Raw genomic sequence first — 22441 nt, 5'->3', positions numbered from 1 at the left:
GGGATGGAGCAGAGGGTTCATGATCCAAAATTGTTGAACTCAGTATTCAGTCTGGAAGGCTGTAAAGTGCCTAGTCAGAAGATGAGGTACTGGACAGCACCTCAACTTCCGACTAGGCACTTTACAACCTTCCGGGCTGATACTGTGTTCAACAATTTTAGATCATGAACTCTCCTCCATCCCTAAACCCTTTCCGATCCCCCCCTTTTTTTCCAATAATTTATATAGATTTTTCTTTTCCCACCTATTTCCATTATTTTTAAATGTATTTCCATCCATTGTTTTATCTCTGCCTTTTAGTCTATTTCGATTCCTTCACCCCACCCCATCCCCACTGGGGCTATCTGTACCTTGCTCGTCCTGCTTCCTACCCTTAATTAGCACATTCCTTAGATAATATCATCATCTTCAACACCTTTTGTCTGTGACATCTTTTGGTTATCTTCACCTATCACTGGCCCTCTATCCAGCTCTACCTATTCCCCTCCCACCTCCCCCCTTAAACCAGCTTATATTTCGCCTCTTTACTATTTTTACTTATATCTGTTGAAGAGCTATACGGACTCAAAACGTTAACTGTGTTCCTCTCCGCAGATGCTGCCAGACCTGCTGAGTTTTTCCAGGTTTTTTTTTGACTACAGCATAAGAACTGCCTCAGCCACAAACAACAGCTAAAGACCAGGGCTGGTGCAACCACTGGGCAAACTAGACAGTCACCCAGAGTGGCAAGGTTTAGGAAGCAGCAAAAATCTGCCAGCTTTTAAAAAAAAATTGGAACTGAAAGCAACGGGAAACCCCTGAAATTGCCCGAAGGTCTGAAGCAGCCATTCCATCCAGTTTCTGATGGGCGGGGTGAAAGGCCACGTGGCAGACTAAACCCATTTATAGGAACCCAGGCCATGTTAAGAGCTTGAATGAAGGTCTCCGCCTGCTGCTCCCACAATGAAAGTGTAGATCAGCAAAACTAAGAACGCCAACGATCTCTATGGTGTTGCCTTCTGAAAAGAAATTTTTGTCCGATATCTTAAAAAACACACAAAACGATCGATCCCTCATTGTTCTCATTCGTTGTTTCAGCAGGTACTTTCAATCAATGTATTTTTCGCTCACTTATCTTTAGTTTGTGCATATACCAGTCTGTCGGGGTTTTGCTTATCATTTTAATGAGAATGTATGATTACACAAAGGGAGGACGATGATCTTTTTAAAAGGGGAAGACTTAATTCCCTTTCAGCCACTATTGAAAACAGTTTAATTGAGATTTCCTAGTTTTCGAGATTAAAATCAGTGAATAAGCTATTTAATGCGGAACTAAATCAATCCTGGTCACCTCTTTGTTTGTGGACAATCAAATAAATGCTCTGATTTAAGAAAAGCTTTGATTCCATGAATTGAAAAGTTGGATTTGATTTGCTCTAGGAAGGGATGTCCGATTTGCGATGGATATGAACATTACAAAGCGATGCACATTGGACTTTAGAGATGTTTTGCTTGTTGCAAGAAAATGAAGTTATTTGCTAAGTCTATCACTTCAAGCAGGACAATACAACAATGCACTCTTTTTAAATGAGTTAACACTGCACTAATTAATCTTTAACGTTTCTCAATGAAAATAAAGTTCCTTTTCCCTTCCAGTTAACATTTCCAAAAGTATTTTATTTGTCCATGGTTCATATGAGCTTTTGGACTAACATGACACTGTTTGAATCCACCAAGGGCACAGAATGTATTTGCCACCTATAAAAGCCTTGTAGCAACACCGGCTTAGCTTTTAATTCATTCACCTTCAAGCATTGGGTCACTGTTTAATACGATTGAAACAGTCAAAAAAAAAAACACATACCTATGATTACACCTGTTTTCAACAAATAAGCACATTTTTAAATTCTGGGAAGCAGGGTTTAGATTCGAAGGCGGAAGGAGTATGCTATGTAAAAATTAGTGAAGACAAAAACGAGCCGATTTGACTGTAACAGTTTTGGGTGCAACAATTCTTCCTTCTAGGCTACTTACGGTACAAGGCACAGTTGTTTGGCGTCGTAGCCTATATTAGTTTGGCACTTCTACTCAGGCTGCAAATGTACATCACAAGTATTAATGTTCCTTTGTTAATGCACAATTCACATATAATAAATACATGGGTTTGTACTTTTTAAATCAGATGGAAAGCGCTCATTTCAGAAAGTCCGCGTTTATTAATGTAATCCTGATTAATTATATTGTGGTCAAAATGCATTAATACACCAGTTCTAATTTAATTAACAACTTTTAGATAGCATCCAACATTTCCCAACACAAATAGATATAGTGCTAGATATAGTGAACTATACTTAAATTTAAAGATTGCCAGTGTCGTGTCAGTCTTTGTCAATACCAATTCTTAAATCAGCTATTGTTTTAAGCTCAAATACTGTTTTACAAAATTTTGGGAACTTTTTGGTCCCTTCAGCTGCGTTGTCTCATGTCAGCTTAATAAGTGCCACTTGTGCACGAACCTAGCCCTCAAGTGCGGTTAGTAATTATTTTGCATTGGCCACATTTGTCTTTGTAACCTCACCATCCCGAACTGATTTAAATTACAGACCCGATGTGGACAGATTTATAAATCTGTGGAGAGACAAGCAGATGCTGAGAACCAGACCTGCTGAGTTTTTCCAGCATTTTCTGTTTTTATTTCAGATTTCCAGCATCTGCAGTATTTTGGTTTTTGTAAATAGTAATGACCTTTAGGCATTAATGGAACAACCTGGAAAATTGGCGCAAACATGAGTTACTTTTTGTTTATTTTCCCTTCAAAGGTATATTGAAATGAACTGTAATGGGGATCAGGACATATGCCACGTTGAGGCAGGTTTGGTGATTTTGTACTTTAGGCTATTTGCAGGCGGTTTAGGATTTTGTTATAATCAGAATTAAAACACTGACATTAATCTCATTGAAATAGAGTGTGACCGAGTTGTATCTATCAGAGTGAGGGCGACGAAGTTGGCGTCGCTATCAGCTGCTTCCAACTGAGATTACTCAAGGCGGATAGTTGCCCCAAAGTTTGGAAGGCGGGAGACAGAAAGGTCGAAGGGAACCGAAGAATAAAACCTAGTGTCCATTTGGGGAATTGTAAATCATCTTTTGGGAAAAAGATTCGGAGTAGGTTATCAAAAAATGCTGGTTCAGTGTTTTAATTCAGAAAGCTCCTGGGAGATCACGTGATGATGCAGGTGTTCAGGTCTCGCCAGAGGTGCGGGATACTAGTGAGCTGTGCTGAGGGAACACAGTGCTGCAGAACAGTGGGAGGCTGAGACCGGAATGAGGACAGGCTGCGGTTAACAACTAGCTGTGAATAATTCATTTCTGAAAGTTAGGGGGCGCCAGACTGAAGGTTCGCCTATGGTGGCAAAAACCCATGTGTGGGCCCTGCAAAGGACTCATAATCAGTAAACTCTTTACATCTTTTTTCCTTTTCTGGTTGAAACTTAATTTGACCAAAAGTTAAATTCCTCTAAGATAAAAGCAAAACACTGCAGATGCTGGAAATCTGAAACAAAAACAAAAATTGTTGGAAAAACTCAGCAGGTCTGACAGCATCTGTGGAGAGGAAGACAGTTAACGTTTCGAGTCCATATGAATCTTCATCAGAACTAAGAATGCCAACAATCTTTATGGTGTTGCCGTCTGAAAAGAAATTCCTATCCGATATCTTAAAAAACACACACAAAAAGACTGACCCCTCATTGTTCTCTCATTCATTGATTCAGCAGATATTTTCAATTAAATTCCTCTACTTTGTAACTTGTATTTTTGCATGTGTGCGAGCGTGTGTGTTGTGACAGTCACAACGTGTGTTTACCTTTTATAATATTTTAATATCTTTAACTGGATGGATTTTTAGCACAATAAAAACTAACCCCTTACGTGTTTAAACTCAAGAAAGCCTGTTGGACTGAGTTCTTTGCAATCAGCATGTAAATGGTTCAGTACATGCACTGGATTGGCATATTCACCCTTATACATTTTTAAAATCTCTGTTATGATTAACTGAGGGGGTGAGAAAAAAGGGGGAGTTCTTGAGCCTTTCCTCATCTGGTCATAACACCTATCTTTCACAAGTCACTTGCTTTTGTGGTCTAAGTTTTATTTGGCCATTATAACACACAATGATAGTGACAAAGAAAATCATAATATATTACACATTATCTTCAACAGCACCACCAAAATCCACAACTTCTACTACCATAGCAGCTGGAAGGACAAAGGCAGTAGGCACATGGGAACACCAACATATCTATGTTCCCCTCTCAGTCACACCACCAGCCTTATTATTGCCCTTTCTTCAATTTCATTTGGCCAAAATCTATGGACTCCATAGAACCACATTGTGGCAGTACCCACACAACAGCATGTCGAGAAGGTGGCTTATCACCACCTTCTCATGGGCAGTAAGGGATGGCCAATAAATACTGGCCTCATCAGTGACACCTACAATCCATGAATGAATTAAAAAAAAAACAGACAGCTACATTGCACCACATTATTAAGAAATCATGGACTTAAAGATTGCCCAGCTCTCCTTTCGCTGTTAGAATTTTTGTTAAGTATTTGTTCTCCCTAGCCCTCAGCTGACCAAATATCATGGATAACTCACTGGAACCCAAACCTGAATTTTGGAGATCTAAATTCCAAGTCTCATTTCAATTTTAATCCCTCTAATGGGTACCACTGTGTTTAACTTTATCCTGATTGCTTCATTAAAAAATTAGTTTCTCTATGGAGCATGTTTCAATGTCTTGATTTGAAAGCTTTCTCACTCTCTTAAGGCACACTGAACCATTTTACGTTGTGTTGTTGTTGGGTACTTGAGTGCATCTAAGACCAGTTCGCCTGTGCATCTTCACTATACATTCCTGCATGCTAGTGACCTCACATGCAATGTATGTACACACAGCAGTACCCAAGATCATGCCACTTATGACATTAGGGAAAAGCCATTCTTGGTCTTTCAAGTTATCTTATCAGAAGATCAGGGGTTGTCTGGAGATCTTTGCTTATCTCCTCCTCCATGGTCCCAATGTCTCAGATAATGGTCAGGTTGTCCAATGAGTTTTCTTACTATTCATTATTGGTAAAGACAAAAACATTTCCTATAGAAAGCTATCAATTAATTATATTAACTGCACTCTCCTGACTTTCACTCAAATTCACATCAATAAATAGATTGATATCTTTTGGTAAATTGTACCCAAGTGATTTGTATTAATCATGATGCACTCACATGTCTTTCCTGAACCCCTTTAAATTGATTCTGAACCACCCATCATAACCAAGGAAAATGGTTTTAGAAAGATTCCCATTTGATGATATTTTCTTGTTGATATCTTATAGCTTCAAACAATTCCTCTCATCCAATTTTACAATTCACAGGAATTACCATATCATCTCATAATAAGCACTGGAGGAACTTTACTGTCCAATGCCATATTATCATTAGTCTGGGCTTAAAATATATGGCCCATGACTTCCAATTTCTGGGATATTGTACCTGGGATGGTGCCCTAAAAATTCACTGCAGAACCCTTTGTAACTTGTTCTTATGTTTTGCTTTTGGACAGCACTGAGCCTTGTTCTGCTATTAACACATTCTGCTATCTGACCTTTATGCCACCATTAGCATCTTCTTTTGTCTTTAACACTCCCTTTGTCTTGTGTCCATGACATCTTTGTCAAACCTCTCCTGAGCTCCCACCCATCCCTGATCTTCTATTTCACTCCACCTGCTCCATACCCTCTCGTTAACAGTATAAAATCCATCACATTTCTACTTCTCTTCAACTCTGATGAAGAATCATGTACTCAAAATATTAACTCTGTTTCTCTCTCACTGATGCTGCCAGATCTGCTGAGATTTTCTAGCATTTTCTGTTTTTATTTTAGATCTATAGCATCCACAGTATTTTGCTTTTATTAAAGGCTTTAAATTGACTGAAGACATGACTGGCTATGACTCAAACCAAAGGATTTTTTGACCTTCAAAACAGCAGCAACCTCATTATCTCTAAAGAGACACTAATGTCTTTGTGACAGCAGAAATCAAATCCCCAGGACTTGTAAAAATCCCTTTACATTTCTAAGGCCAGGCCTCTGGCCAATGGAGATGATCTATCTGAGAGGACAAAAGGACCTGGAAAGCTCTGTTGAACTTATTCATGGTTGAAACATTAACCATCTCAAGAATCCAAAACAGAAATGTACTTTGTTTGTCCAAAACAAGATAAAGAAGTGGGAGTCATGTCACATGACACCTCTCTCCCCTCCCCTCCCCCACCCCCCTCATCACCCCCAGAGGAGCTGCTAGAACCTGTAATATTGCTCTTTGGACCTGAAAAAAGGCAGACTGCCATTTTCCATCTAGCAGGCAACAGCAAAAAAAAAGACTCTGTCCAGGTTTTTGAATCCCTGGCTCCCCACTTATGCTGTTTTCTATTGGAACTGTGTACTATCACCTACAAAACTAATTTATCCCAATGGGCCCATCTTATCGTGGAAGTCATCTCTACTGGAAAAGTGAATTATCCAGCATCAGCCTTCAACCTGCCAACTCTGAAAGAATACACCATTGGACCTTGATTCTGAATTCACATGAAACAATAATTCTTATCTTCTCTGTGATCTTTGCCCTGTACTTCTTTCTTCCACTTATCCCTCTTTTATTGTATGAATGTAATCAGGGCTACGTTGCAACACCCTCTTCCTGCGTTTTGAGTGTGTGTAAAATAAACTAACCCTTTTAGTTCGTCTTGGCTCAAGTTTGCTGTGAGATTATTCATAAAGAATTGGTTCACACCAAAACTGAGGGTTTGGGAAAATATGCCACCACTTACAAAAGGGGAAATCAAAAATAAAAAAAAACACCTTTCTGTTTATGGTTGGGTGGTAAGAGGAGAAATCGGGGCTGGTGGAATTAAATCCCTTCTGGTCCATAAAACTGTTATCAGCTTGCTAATAACTATTATAAACAAGCTGAATTCACTTCACATCTTCCATACTTTTAACAATATTCATGCTCCTTCGACACTCAACATAACTTCAAACACATGAATTACACTCAACATTAGCTCCTTATCTAATTCAAATTATTAATCATTTCAGAAATTCAAAAATGCCAATCTTTATATGTGATCAGTCTTTATGTTCAGAATTGGAAACCTCCAGTTAATTTATACAAATTTCACCATGGCCAGAATAAAAGTTTGCTTTATCACTATTTAATAGCTTAGTTAAACTTGATAACTTTAATTTCACTCAACAATATCTTAAATATAACATAATTTATTTTAGTTCATTTACGAGGTGTGGGCATCGCTGGCTAGGCCAGCATTTATTGCCCATCCCAAGTTGTCCTTGAGAAGGTGGTGGTGAACTGTTGCAGTCCATGTGGTAGGTACACCCACAGTGCTGTTAGGAAGGGAGTTCCAGGACTTTGACCCAGTGACATTGAAAGAATGGTGATATATTTCCATACCAGGATGGTGAGTGGCTTGGAGAGGAACTTCCAGGTGTTGGTGTTCCAATGTGTCTGCTGTCCTTGTCCTTCTAGATGGTAGCAGTCGTGGGTTTGGAATGTGCTGCCTAAGGGGCCTTGGTAAGTTTCTGCAGTGCATCTTGTAGATGGTACACACTGCTGCCGCTGTGCATTGGTGGTGGACGGAGACAAGTTTGTGGAAGTGGTGCCAATCAAGCAGGATGCTTTATCCTGGATAGTGTCAAGTTTCCTGAGTGTTGTTGGAGCTGCATTCATCCAGGCAAATGGAAAGTATTCCATCATATTCCTGTCTTGTGCTTTGTAGGTGGTGGACAGGCTTTGAGGAGTCAGTGGGTGAGTTACTTGCTGCAGGATTCCTAGCCTCTGACCTGCTCTTGTAGCCACAGTATTTATATGGCTAGTCCAGTTCAGTTTCTGGTCAACGGTAATCCCCAGGATGTTGATAGCGGGGAATTCAGCGATGGTAATGGCATTGAATGTCAAGGGGCGACAGTTAGATTCTCTCTTGTTAGAGATGGCCATTGCTTGGCAAAATAAATAAATTTATCAAAATAGGATGTGCTTACAAAATCCCAGTAAATTACATTCTTTCTCTTTGTCCTTTCTTCAGACACCGTTCCAAGTGACTGTAAAAAAAATCAAATTTTAACCAAATAAGAAAATTAGCCTCTGCAACAAAACAAAATCTTGTAGCATGCTTAAATATTGGAGAGGGCGTAGTCACCACAATGACATTGAAACATCCGTGCAGATCTTTTCAAGAGACTCTGCACAGAAAACAAAGAAGAACTCCTGCAGCTTTTAACACTAGAAAGGGGATAGAATCATCCCCTTTCTCCTTTTTTATTCTATCAAAGACTAATTTATCTGGTTCCTCTCAAAGCTATTTACAATTTACAGGTTATTGTGTTTTCTACTAAATCCCATTTGGCAAAGACATAATGCTTATCTTTCTGAACCATTTGAAACATGCCAATTGAATCAATCTGAAAATTTCTCAACAGGACATGGAAGCTTGGCAGCACACATACGGCACACATTAATAATGACATTCACAACCTGATCCATTCAAGGCACCATGTTTGCTCCATTAGCCTCAGGACCAGGTCGTCAGCCTCCTGGTCCCTTTGATTTGAAAAACTGATGTTAATCTCTCCTTCTCTTGTTCTTTATTTTTCAACATTTCATTCTTAGCCAATATTTTGTCTTCAAACACACACAAAGTCTGCATCTGCCACCCCTCAATCTTTTGTTCTTTTTAAATTCAAAATCATGGAACCATGTGAGGATATTTCTTGCTACATTAAATAACTCAAATCATATGTCTGTGTTGCCACATTTAGCAATCCACTCTATGGGTACATTTTATTATTTTTTTATGGGATGTGTGTATCGCTGGCTAACATTTGTTGTCCACCCTTAATTGCCCTTGAGAAGGTAGTGGTGAGCCGCCTTCTCAAACTGTTGCAGTCCATGTGATGTATGTACAGCTACAGTGCTGTTAGGAAGGGACCATGTGAGCCCATGTGTGAACCCAACATCAGTACTGACATTGGACCATTGCTTATGTTGCTTACAAACCAAAATATTGTTATCAGATTCATCACCCTGAACACACACACTTACACAGGTACTTTATATAGAACTGCACCTTTAGGTCCCACGTTTGTGCAAAAATATGTGAGTAACGTACTTAAGATTCAATCTTAAGACTATAGGAAACGTTGCACAAAGTATGCATGTTTTATTACAGTTATAAAAGAAATTACAATACAAAAAGAGTTGCAATATTTACAGTGCAGTAAAAGAAGAGATACAACCTGGCAACATCTACAAGGGTCCAAGATGATTAGACTCAAAGTAGCTTTGCGGTAGCATGTCCAGTCTTGCTCTGAGAACATTTTAACTAAACTAGGTTTTATGTCTTCCCTAAATACATTAAATAATTCATTATATCATGGAAACTTGAGCCTGCTTATGTGCCTTCATGTCAATAGATTTCAATGTTTTCCTAAACCAAGCAGTCTCCCAACCATTTCCACAAATTCCCAGATAGGCAGGCACAGTCAAACAACAGTTCTCATGCTATGATCCCATAACACAAGATAACCACAGGGGACAAAATGTCTCTTGGTGTAGGTGTACAAGGACAGTTACACAAAGTGCTAACAACTTTGTATTTAAAAGACTTATTAGAATCATAGAAACTTACAGCATAGAGAGAGGCCATTCAACCCATCATGCCTGTGCTAACTCATTGAAAGAGCCATCCTGCTTTGTGCACGTCTTCTGCTTCTTTTGCAGCCCTGAAAGTTCCTCATCTTCAGATACCTGTCCCAACTCTTTCTTTTTTAATTATTTATGGAATCAGCTTCCACTACCTTTTCAGGTGGAGTGTTCTAGACCCTGGTAACTCTTTGAGTGAAACAATTTCTCATCTCCCCTCTAGACTTTTTGCCAATGATTCTAAATCCACAAACTCTCTATCAGCACAATCAAAACTTCTCTTCAGCTTGAAAACCTTTATTAGGTCACCTCTTAACCTTCCCTGTTCCAAGACAAACAGTCCTAATCTTTCCAGCTTCTCCAAATAACTTAAGTCGCTAATAAGATCCCAGTAATTGAAGTCTCCCATCCCTGAAAAGATCCCAGTAAACCTCTTGTGTATCATTTCTAATGCCTTCATAACTTTCCAGAAGGATGGTGCCCAGAATTATCTGCAATATTCCAGCTGATGCCTAACCAGTGATTTATAAAGTTGTTTTTATATTTTATGCCCCTATTTATGAACCCAGGTAAACTTACAAGTGTTTTTAACCACCTTATTAACTTGCTCTGCCACCTATAAGGACCTGTGTGACACCAAGTTCTTTCTGCTCATCTACACTTTTAAAAATTGTGCTATTTCCATATACTATCTTTCTATATTAGTCTTTCAAAGACTATATTAGTCTTTCAAAGTGCAACACTTCAACTCCTTTGCATTGAACTCCATCTATCATGCTTCTTCCCATTTAAGCACCCTGTCCACATCATTCTGAGGTCTACAACTATCCAAATCACTATTTATTATGTTGCCAAATTTCATACCAAATGCAAACTTTATACTGCTATTCCCTATGCCTGAGACTACACTGTTTATAAAAAAACGAAAAGAGTAAAGGACCTAAAACTGACCCTTGTGGAACATCACTGCAAACCATTCTCCAGTCTGAAAAACGTTCAACCACCCCCTCTTTGCTTCTTGTCATTGAGCCAAATTCCGGATCCATGCTGCCATTTTCTGCTTATTTTCATGGATTTCCATCTTTTTTATAAGTCTCCGGTGTGGCACCTTGTCCAATGCCTTCTGAAAATCAATTTATACAACATCTCTAATACTTCCCTGATCAACATTTTCCATTAACTCATCAAAAATGGAATCAAGTTAGTTAGACATGAATTGCCTTTGTCAAATCAGTGCTGACAACTAACCCATACCTTTTCAATGAAAGCTTATTTTGTTCTTAATAATGGTTTCCAATAACTTCCCCAGCACTTATATTGCCTGGCAATGTAGTTTCCTGATTTATCTCTCTTCATTTCCTTAAGTAGTGGTATACTATTGGCATTCTACTGCACAGCCTGCAAAACGTATTTGTTCCTCCAACTCTGGTCTCTTTTGTATCCACCACTTCCTTCATTCTATCCTTGACAGCTGTGCCTCAGGTGGCTCAGGCCCTAAACTCTAGAACTCTTTCCCCAAACTCCTCCTCATCTCTTTCCTCCTTTAAGATCCTCGGTAAAACTAAACCCTGGGATGAAGCTTTTGGTTACCCTTCCCAATTCTTTTGCTTGCCATCTGTTGTTGTCTGATTAGGCTCCAGTGAAGCCCCCTGCCATGTTGCTTTTTACATTAAAGACATAATATCTTTATACTTGTAGTGCTGAAAGTTGTGTTGTTGGTGTTTAGAATAGAGCTTCAAACATATTCAGCTGCTTCATCAATGAGCTTCCCTCCATCATCAGGTCAGAAGCATTCGCTGATGATTGCACAATGTTCAGTAACATTGGGAATCCCTCAGATGCTAAAGCAGTTCATGCCCACATGCAGCAAGACCTGGACAACATTCAGGCTTGGGCTGATAAGTGGCATGTGCCATTCATGCCAACAAGCATCAGGCAATGACCATCTCCAACAAAAGGGAATCTAACCATCACCTCTTGATATTCAGTGTCATTACTATTACTGAATTCCCTCACCATCAACATCTTGGAGGTTACTATTGACAAGAAACTTAACTGGACCAGCTAAATAAATACTATGGCTGCAAGAGCAGGTCAGAGGCTGGGAATTCTGGAGCAAGTAACTCATCTCCTGACACTTCAAGGCCTGTCCACCATCTACAAGGCACAAATCAGGAGTGTGATGGAATACTCCCCACTTGTCTGGATACGTGCAGCTGCAACAACACTCAAGAAGCTCAACCCCATCCAAGACAAAGCAGTCAGCTTGATCACAACTCCATGCACCACCTTAAGCATTCACTCCCTCCACCACTGATGCACAGCAGCAGCAGTGTGTACCATCTACAAGATGCAATGCAGCAACTTGCCAAGGGTTCCTTCAACAGCATCTTCCAATCCTGCAACCTCTACCACCTCAAAGGAAAAGGGCAGCAGATGCATGGGAACACACCATCTGCATGTTCCCCTCCAAGTCACTCACCATCCTGACTTGGAACTACATTGCCGTTCCTTCACTGCTGTTGGAGCAAAATCCCAGAGTTCCCTTCCTAAGAGCATTGTGGGTATACTCACACCACATGGACTGCAGCAGCTTAGGCAGCTCAACACCACCTTCTCACTTGTGTCATGACAGTGGATCATAGCCTGAATTACTTATGGGCATATTAAATGATTTGAGGAAGATGTGTTTTTTTTTAAAAAAACGGGCATACAAGCAAAAGCTGGCTGAAAATGTAAAGTAACCACTTTCTGGGAAAATCCTATCTGGATTACACTTGACCGACTAGTCCAGAGAGACCCTGGAATGTCGCACCTAAAAAGGTGTCAAGGCCTACTTCAGGCAGAGTCACTTGAAAGGCAGAGGGGCACTGCAACAGACAGAACTTTAATCTCCTGTGGTTGCGGAGGCAATGGACACTGATGACCACATCTCAGCAGAAAACATCTCCTGTTGAGTTATATCTCAGAATGTGGAAATGGCCTGAGTTGAAAGAAAGCAGATTCTGGGTGAAAGACATATTTGTTTTTCCCTTCCAGGAACACAAGAAAAGAGGCTAAAAGGCCAGCTGCAAACCTGACCGGTGTGTTCTAGTTCTGATATGTGCTGTGAAGGTCACAGCAGAAGAACCAGCAACCAGACATCCCTGCAGCTTACAGGTAAAAGTCATTCTCTCTCTCCCTCTGGCTGGAGGCAAGTCAGCAAAACCACAGACAAAAAGAAAACAGGACAACTCCTTCAGCTAACCTGCAGAACCAAGTTTCTCCAAACCAACTGCTCAACTACCAAAGTCAACTCTACCGGGATCACGCAACTTAATGGCCATTGTGTTTCGCCGTCTACACCTCACAGACAAGCCAAAGACTGATTCACATATCTTTTGAACCTTTAGTTCTCATTTCTAATGTGTGTGTGTTGTGTTTTATTATTTTTTCTCACGTTTTAGTAACTAATAAACTCACTCTTTCTTTGACTCAAGAAAGCCTGGTTAAATTGGCTCATTCTAAAACATAAATACATTTGGGCTGGGAAAAGGTACCCATGAGGAAAGGGTTTTTTTTAAAAAATAACCTTGTTGCGACCAACCGAGGGAGTTGAATGAAGAAGGGGGCAGTTCATCCCTCTTCACTGGGAAGCATAACAAAATTGGGGTCCTGTTCGGGAAGATAACAATTTGGGGTATCTCGCCAAAATTGGGGGCGTTCACCTTGGGACGGTGGTAACACTTGCAACATCCGGATGGGCAACAAATGTTGGACCTGCCAGCGACTCTCACATCCCAAGAACAAAAGAAAAATAAATTGCAGAGCCAAGATGTGATACGATCTATTTTATTATGCTGCATAGTTTGGGTATCTTGTTTAAAATCTTAATTCCTTAGCAAATAATATTGTAATTTCCATATGTGAGCTGAGGGAGGCACTGTGTGAGTTTTGGAGCTGTTTATGGAGAATACCTCCGGGGGATGACTGACGAAAGGTTCCTCTCATGACTGGAAGCGAATTAATCAGCCGAAGCTCTGTGCTCGATTAAGTTCTGTGGTTCCTTCAGCATATATGTGTAGTCTATTTGCGGGCAAACAGCAGAAGGGTTCGTGCTTGTGGCAGAGTGACTTGGCTGGGGGTGTTGTCTGGTCTGGCTTCAGCTGTGTGTCTTTTAGGAGCTGGAGTTGAGAAGTTAAAGGGCTGATCTAACTAAATGGCGTCTACATGCTTGTTCATCACTGCGAGCGTCTTGTGCTGTTCAGTGATATTTTTACCTCTCGGTGAGTTGTTAATGTCTAAAACATCCGTTTATGATTTATAATGTTCCACGTCGACTTGAAAACTATTTATCCGCTGTCAAGAGGCGGAGTTATATGCAGCTTCTTTGTTAAGATGTTTAGCTTCTCTTTCCAGTTGACTCACAACCGCCTTTAATTAATTAATTTCGTTTTTTAACCTTATCACTTCCACTCCTAGGTTTTCTGAACCCAGGTCATATTAGAAATTATATTTTAAAAATAAAGTTGGAGCCCAAAATAACTCAATGATTTAAGCGTGTGCAGCTGATTCATACAGATCAGGAAGGTACTGGGACCCGTTCGCAACCCAACTGTACCGAGATCTTAACCAGGCTGAGGATAGCCGCTGTGCTGCTTGGTGAGGAGGAAAATGCGCCAGAATTCCCGCCCCTGATCCAGGATTGCAATTTGCTGCGATGGCCCACATAGTCAAATAGCCAACATATTCATGTCAAGGCTCCTGCGCGCACAATGTGACCAATTGGCCAGTTGGACGAGGTACTGAAGAGTGACAGCTGCCTCTAAATCTCTAGGCAACGAATACATCTGCAAGAAACATGTATTTGTTTCTATGGCTCACTGCAATAAAAGGGGTAAAATTTCCTCAAATTGTTTGGAAATTATATTCATAAAACAATTTGGCCAGCCTGGACAGCAAGCAAGGAATGCCCTTGTCCAGAAGCCAAGTTAAACAGCTGCATGTTTCTCCTATGATGGATGTAATCACACTCATGTGAACCATGTTTTGCTGTAACAGATGTAGTGTGCTGCTGACTCACCAGTGAGATCTGTTGGCTGTTTTCTGTATGCCACTTGAATTGTCTACTTTCCTGACTTTCAGTAAGTTGTTGAGTTAGCATCTGGAGTCCTGAATGCCTGCTTTATTACCATGCGGCTTTCCTTCCTGTGTAATTAAAAGAAATGTTTGATATCATTTTTTGATTTGTCCCAATGCTGCTGGGGTAGATGGACATGTTCAACTCTGAATCTTTGATATACTTGCTTTGTGTGTCAATGCCTGAGTTTGCTTATTTCTCCGTGCTCAAAAATATGTTTCTGTTCTATTCTGGCATGATTATGCACACAACAATATAGCCAATGTAAATGTAAGGAAATCCCCTATACCTCAATAGCTAAATTGGGTGGGCATCGCATGTGATCAGGTAAATTAACTTTTTGCCTCTGGGGCTTGAGATTAAATGTAATCTGTATTCATAAGATAATACCACTTAATTTCCCTGCTCGCTGCAAGATTAGACATGAAATAAACTTTAGTCATACGCCTTTAGTGGGTATGAGTTTACAGTTTAAAACTACCCAAAGTTTAGCAGAATTGCAGTGTGAAAATTGAGAAAAACATTTTATTTTGGCAAAGTAGAGAGCATTTTACTGTGTAGCCTGCCACTCTATACCTGATCTGGCCCCTTAGGCAGCTGTGGCTTCAGCTTTCTAGGCCCTCAGCTCTGCAATTCCCAGCCTAAATCTCTCTGCCTCCCTATTCCTCTCTGTTTAAGGAGCTCATTAAACATGCCTCTTTGATCAAGCTATTGGTTCCCTGTACTAATATCTCTTCATGTGGTTCAGTGTCTGATGATAACCTGATAACCTTTCTGTGACGCACCTTGAAATGTTTTGCAATATATTAAAGGTGCTGTATAAATACAGGCTGTTGTTGTTCTGTGAACACTGGGTGGCAAGTTGGGAAATTGAATTTTACTTCTGTTGTAATAAGCCTTTAAGGGATAGCAGCATGCCATCACTTTTAAGGAAAGTGTCATGTGATCCAGCCTCAGTTTCATTTCGGCATGGAGCAGGGGACAGCAGACATAGCCCTGCTGCTGATGTCTTCAAGCTTTCTGCCTGTGTATATCTATTCACATGTGCTTGTTAATAAATGAACCCACAATGTGTTTGCACAATCCCTTATGAACAATTGGTGCCTTTGTATCATTATAACACACACAACTTCACAGCACTGGCATTCCTCAACTTGATCAGGAAAAAAATAGCTATAAATTTAAGAAAAGGATATTATCCTGAAAGGTTGCTATAAATCAATGTATCAAAATTTGGAAATATTTTGTTCTATTAAACTTACATGTTAACAATCTTGCTTTTACATAGTTCCCTTAACATACTAAAATGTCCCAAGGTATTATATGAGAGCAGTTGTCAAAAACAATTTGACACTGAGGCCTATAAGGAGATAGCGGGACAGATGGCTAAAAGCTTGGTCATAGGGAGAGATTCTAATGAGTGTCCTACAGAAGGACCGAGAAGTGGAAAGGATTAGGGATAGAATTCCAGAGCTCGGGGCCTAGACAATTGAAGGCATAGCTGCCAATGATAATTTAGCAAAGAAAACTGGGAATGTGCAAGGGGCCAGAATTGGAGGATTGCTGAGATTTCAGATGGTTGTAGGTCTGGAGGTGGTAACAGGGATGGCTGAAGCCCTGGAGGGATTGGAACACAAGGATGAGAATGGCCCTCCCTGTTTAACAAGGCCAATGTAGGTCAGTGAACATGGAGGTTAAGAATTGAATCAGCTGAAGTTGTGGGGGAGGGAAAGAGTCATTGCTGGTTTACTGGTGACATATCAATGGCCTAAATCCAAGATGCTGGGCAACTTCGTGTTGGTGTTCTTGCAGAAATAAATTTTTGCTGTCTTTTTGGGAGGGCATGAGCAATATGAAATATGGCAATCAACTATTAGTGACTCGATTTTTCTGACTTAACATAGTGGGACTCTAGAGCTGGTGGGCTGAATTTTAACACTCCAAACTGTTCACAGCAGAGGAGTCAGACAGTGCATCAGGAACCCAGAAGTTGCAGTGCATTTGCCATGACTTTTTAACACAGCCTTTTTGATGACCTGACTTCTGAGTTTCCCAACCAATTAGAGCAAAGAGGTGTGATGACAACTGGCAGTGGTCTATTCCAGCTGAACAATATAGAGGGACTATACAAGGTTCAGAGTTGAAGCATGGTAGGGGTCTTCGAGCAGAGCAAGAAGCTACAGGAATTGAGAGATAATGTAGCAAGGCAGCACTATGCTTCAGTGATACATCTCTTGACATTATGAGGTATGCTGTGAGAGGAAGAAAACAAACAAGGAAGGTTAGAATTGGCTCAGGAGTCAGCAGCAGGAGTGTTGTCTCATAACCATGAATAATGTGCTGCAAGAGGGCAAGAAAGTGAATGACATGAGACATTTAATTGTGTTCTGATGTGCATGTAACCTTGAACAATCTCTACCTTCCCTTCTTTTGTACCTCAAACCGCCAAACCTTGCAGGTGTACCCATCCCTTTTTTGTTGAGCCACCTCTTCACACCCCTATTTTGAACAACTACTGATGACACTCCCTCTCATCTTCATGCAATGTCACACATACCCGTCACAGCAACCCTCCAGATCATTACACAGCTCATTAAATTGTTATGAACAGATATAGAAAATCATCAAAAAGGCTATTGGAATGATGGCTTTTATATCTAGAGGACTAGAATACAAGGAGTCATGTGTCAGCTGTACAAAGCCCTGGTTAGACCATACCTGGAATACTGCAAGCAGTTTTGGGTACCATACACCTTAGGAAAGATATGTTGGCCTTTGAGAGAGTGCAGTGTAGATTTACTAGAATGATATGTGGATTCCAAGGGTTAAACTACGAGGAGACATTACACAAACTAGGGTTGTATTCCCTAGAATTTAGAAGGCTAAGGGATGATTTGATTGAAGTTTTCAAGTTATTAAGGGGAACAGAGGGTAGATTGGAAGAAACTATTACTGCTGACTGGGGAGCCTAGCATTAGCAAACTTCGTTGAAAAATTAGAGCCAGACCTTTCAGAAATGAAATTAGGAAATATCTCTTCAAACAAAGGATGGTAGAAGTTTGGAACATTCTTCTGCAAATGTAATTAAAAGTATTAAGGGATAGTGGTAAAGACAGGCATATAGGGTTAGATCACAGGTCAGCCATGATTTCACTGAATGGCAGAACAGGCTCGAGGGGCTAAATGGCCTACTCCTGTTCCTTTGTCCATAAATATTGATTTTCTATCCTTTTAAACATTCCATTTCACACAGTCGTAGGTCTTTCTTCCCATGGAGCACAGAGCACCAGGGAGAAGCAAAGAACCTGAGGCGGCCTTCCAGCTATCGCCACCTTAACCACTGCAGTGGAGGAGGCCTTGGAGATAAGCAAGGTCTTGACATGCTTGACTGTTGGAGACGGAGAGATTGGGGGTCGGTCTCTCTGCTATCTGATAATGGAATTAAATATCACGCTGACACATGTCATACAACACTCCTGCTGACTTTATGTGAGGAGCCACTGAAAAGTGATAATATGCCCGGTGATGCTTTAGCACCCTCTCACTTCGTCAGTTCTAATTCATGGCTCTCATCTCTAACAGTTCTTACAAACATTTCTCAGGAGGTGATGTGTGAGGAGGATGGAGACTTCTCAGCGAAGGTCACATTCTTAAGGATGTATCAGCACATGACTCATGTTCACACTCGATCAGTGCAGATATACAGTGGCCACCAAGACAGTTACTTGGATTCTCACTTTTTTTATTCATGTACAGGATGCAGGCTTCTCTGGCTGAGCCAACATTTATTGCCCATCCCTGGTTGCCCTTGAGAAAGTGGTGGTGAGCTGCCTTCTTGAACCGCTGCAGTCCATGTGGTGTAGTTACACCCACAGTGCTGTTAGGAATGGAGCTCCAGGATTTTGATCCAGCAACAGTGAAGGAATGGTGATACATTTCCAAGTCAAGATGATGAGTGGCTTGGAGGGGAACTTCCAGGTGGTGGTGTTCCCATCCATCTGCTGCCCTTGTCCTTCTAGGTGGTAGTGGTTGTGGGTTTGGAAGGTGCTGTCTAAGGAGCCTTGGTGAATTCCTGCAGTGTATCTTGTAGGTGGAACACTTTGCTGCTATTGTATGTTGGTGGTGGAGGGAGAGAATGTTTGTGGATGTGGTGCTAATCAAGCGGACTGCTTTGTCCTGGACGATGTCCAGATTTTTCAGTGTTATTGGAGCTGCACTCATCCAGGCAAGTGAGTATTCCATCACACTCCTGACTTGTGCCTTGTAGATAGTGGACAGGCTTTGGCGAGTTACTTGTTGTAGGACTCCTAGCCTCTGACCTGCTCTTGTAGCCACGGTATTTGTATATCTAGTCCAATTCAGTTTCTGGTCAGTGGTAACCCCCAGGATGTTGATAGTGGGGGATTCAGTGATGGTAATGCCATTGAATATCAAGGGGCGATGGTTGGATTATCTCTTGTTGGAGATGGTCATTGCCTGATACTCATGTGGCGTGAATGTCACTTGCCACTTGTCAGACCAAGCCTGGATATTATCCAGGTCTTGCTGCATTTGGATATGGGACTGCTTCAGTGCCTGAGGAGTCACGAATGGTGTTTACCATTGTACAATCATCAGCGAACATCCCCACTTCTGATCTTATGGTGGAAGGAAGGTCTTTGATGAAGCAGCTGAAGATGATTGGGCAGAAGACACTACCCTGAGGAACTCCTGCAGCGATGTCCTGGAATGGAGATGACTGACCTCCAACAACCACAACCATCTTCCTTTGTGCTAGGTATGATTCCAAACAGTGGAGCATTTCCCCCCTGATTCCCATTGGCTCCAGTTTTGCTATGGCTCTTTGATGCCATGCTTGGTCAAATGCTGCCTTGATGTCATGGGCAGTCACTCTTATCTCACCTCAAGAGTTCAGCTGTTTTGTCCATGTTTGAACCAAGGCTGTAACGAAGTCAGGAGCTGAGTGGCCCTGGTGGAACCCAAACTGGGCATCGGTGAGCAGGTTATTGCTAAGCAAGTGCTGCTTGATAGCACTGTTGATGACCCCTTCCATTACTCAACTGATGGGGCAGTAATTGGCCAGGTTGTATTTGTCCTGCTTTTTATGTACAGGACATACCTGGGCAATTTTCCACATAGCTGGGTAGATGCCAGTGTTGTAGCTGTACTGGAACAGCTTGGCTAGGGGTGCGGCAAGTCTTGGAGCATAAGACTTTAGTACTATTGTCAGAATGTTGTCAGGGCCCTTGGCCTTTGCAGTATTCAGTGCCTTCAGCTGTATCTTGATGTCACGTGGAGTGAATCAAATTGGCTGAAGACTAGCATTTGTGATGCTGGGGACTCCGGAGGAGGCCGAGATGGATCATCCACTCGACACTTCTGGCTGAAGATTGTTGCGAATGCTTCAACCTTATCTTTTGCACTGCTGTACTGGGCTCCTCCATCTTTGAGGATGGGGATATTTGTGGAGCCACCACCTCCAGTGAGTTGTTTAATTGTCCACCACCATTCACGACTGGATGTGGCAGGACTGCAGAGTTTAGATCTGATCCGTTGGCTGTGGGATCCCTTAGTTCTGTCTATCACTTGCTGTTTGGCACGCAAGTAGTCTACTTACTTAACAAGTGAGCAGGTGATGGAGGAGGATACAGCAGAGGAGATTCCCCTTTGGAAAGCACAGAAACCTCCAAGATCTGCTTACAGGCACAGATGCTGAGGCTATTAATGAAGAGGACAATTCTGGAGCAGCAGCAGCAGAAAATGTGAGGTTCTATCAGTATTTACAGAGACACTCTATTGGAGTACTCCATCTCTAAAGTTAGCGCCATGATGTCTCGGCCCTTCACGCTAATGTCTACATCCATGGAAAGAGTGGCCAGCTGCATTGAGCATCAGTCACAGAAAGCAACTGAGTACATGCTGGGTCTGGCCAATGGCCTGGAAACTTGGACTGCCTCCTTACTGAGGATTGAGGAAAGTCTTGCCTTGGCTGTTCAGCACCTCCCTGGAGTGCTCTCCAGCCCTTGGCTAGCAGGGAGGTGCAGGTGGGCCACAAGAGGGAAGATGGCAAAAGAGCATTTGGAAGTGAGACTCTGCTCAAAGCACTTCCGCTTCTCAACCATGCCCTTCAGAGTCCCACATTACCAGCTGCCCTACCTTGCACAGCTGACAGTCTTTGCCAAGTCCTCTTGGCCTCGAAGTCTTGGTGGATGTTGGCTGAGAGCATCTAATCCACCTACCTCTAGCACTGCTGAAGCCACAGGGATGGCATCATGTAGGAGTATCAGAAAAAGGAATATAAAAGTTCAGTAGTTGTTAAAGGGGGGGTTTAACACCCCCCTCCCTATCACAGTGATGAGTTTGGGGTGGGGGGCATTTAATTGGGTGGGAGGGTGCTGGGTGAGGACCCCTACCACCTTCCTGCCTCTGTCTGATTTAAGGAAGGCTCGTGAATGGCCTTCTCAATTAGATGCTAATTGAGGCCCTTAAGTGGGTGATTATTGTCCACTCAAAGGTCTCATCCCGACACCGCTGATATTCAACCAGCAGGTGTGGGAGTCACCACGCGGGGAGCATGTAAAAGCAAATCCTAATTTGCTGGTTTCCGGAGGGGCAAGGGGATGGGGTGGAATAAGGGTTCCTTGTTCAAAGGCATTCAGTGCCTGATTGAGGGACCCTATATAGGGAAGAGGGGGCCAGCCGAAGAGGAACTCCCCCTTGCCTTTCTTCCGACATCTTTTACCCCCTCCCCAACCAGTGACCCTCATCCCTCCCTTACTCACCTGTGGTCTGGATCCCTCGACAATCCAGGCCTCTGGTGGGTGCAGCAGCCACTGCTCCCTGTGGCACTGACGAGCAATGGAGATAGCCTCTGCTTGGCTGGTAGCTCTCCAGGGAGCAGGAATTTTGCCCCGAGGTCCTAAATCCCAAAGAAGGCCCAACAGTGGCCGGGTAAGTGACTGATGAGCACTTAATTCCAGACGATCTTCACCACCGGAGGGGACGTGGGCCTCCCACCGGTTCTCCCAGCTAATGGCCAAGACCCCTATGGCCAACATTAAATCCTGCCCAGTGTAACGTTTCTGTTTCATGTTTTATATGCCAGAACATTAATTCAAAGCTCTATTGTCCCATCCTGGCCATTTTTACCTGCCAAGTGGCATTCTGCTTTGTGAAGAATAGAACAAGTTTAAAGGTAATCAATGGGTCCCTGTGAAAAGTGGTGAATTTTTCATCATGAGGCTGCTTTGTGCTGGGAACTAGGGTGGTCTAATATGTTCTGAATTTGTTTGCCAATTGGCTGCAGTGCCTCAATTTAATTGAAGCATGTTTCCTGGAGGTAAGGTCTCACTCTATATTTTTATAAAAATTATATATATGTCATCATGGTTAATTTATAAAATCTTAAGAACTGGTCAAAGGCTTTAAAATGACTGAAACCATTGCTGGCTATGACTCAAACAAAATGAACTTCCTGGCATTCAGAACAACTGCTGTCTCGTTATCTCTGAAGAGATGCTAATCTGTGATTGCAGAGATTAAATCCAAGGGAATTGTGCAAA

The 22441-nt window shown here is 41.8% G+C and overlaps 1 protein-coding gene across 1 annotated transcript in view; it reads left to right on the top strand.

Moving 5' to 3' along the window:
• Window positions 1–13680: 13680 nt before the first annotated feature.
• Window positions 13681–22441, top strand: part of shisa10.1 (shisa family member 10, tandem duplicate 1) — an 82188-nt gene continuing 73427 nt past the window's right edge. Inside the window, exon 1 of the mRNA XM_041191997.1 lies at window positions 13681–14025. Within this exon, the coding sequence (XP_041047931.1) occupies window positions 13959–14025 (67 nt within the window). The 5' untranslated portion in view covers window positions 13681–13958. The remainder of the gene's footprint in view (window positions 14026–22441) is intronic.

This window comes from Carcharodon carcharias, chromosome 7, assembly GCF_017639515.1.
Source record: "Carcharodon carcharias isolate sCarCar2 chromosome 7, sCarCar2.pri, whole genome shotgun sequence".
Lineage (NCBI taxonomy): Eukaryota > Metazoa > Chordata > Chondrichthyes > Lamniformes > Lamnidae > Carcharodon > Carcharodon carcharias.
Note: the sequence above shows the minus strand (reverse complement) of the source record. Positions and strands in the feature narration are given on the sequence as shown.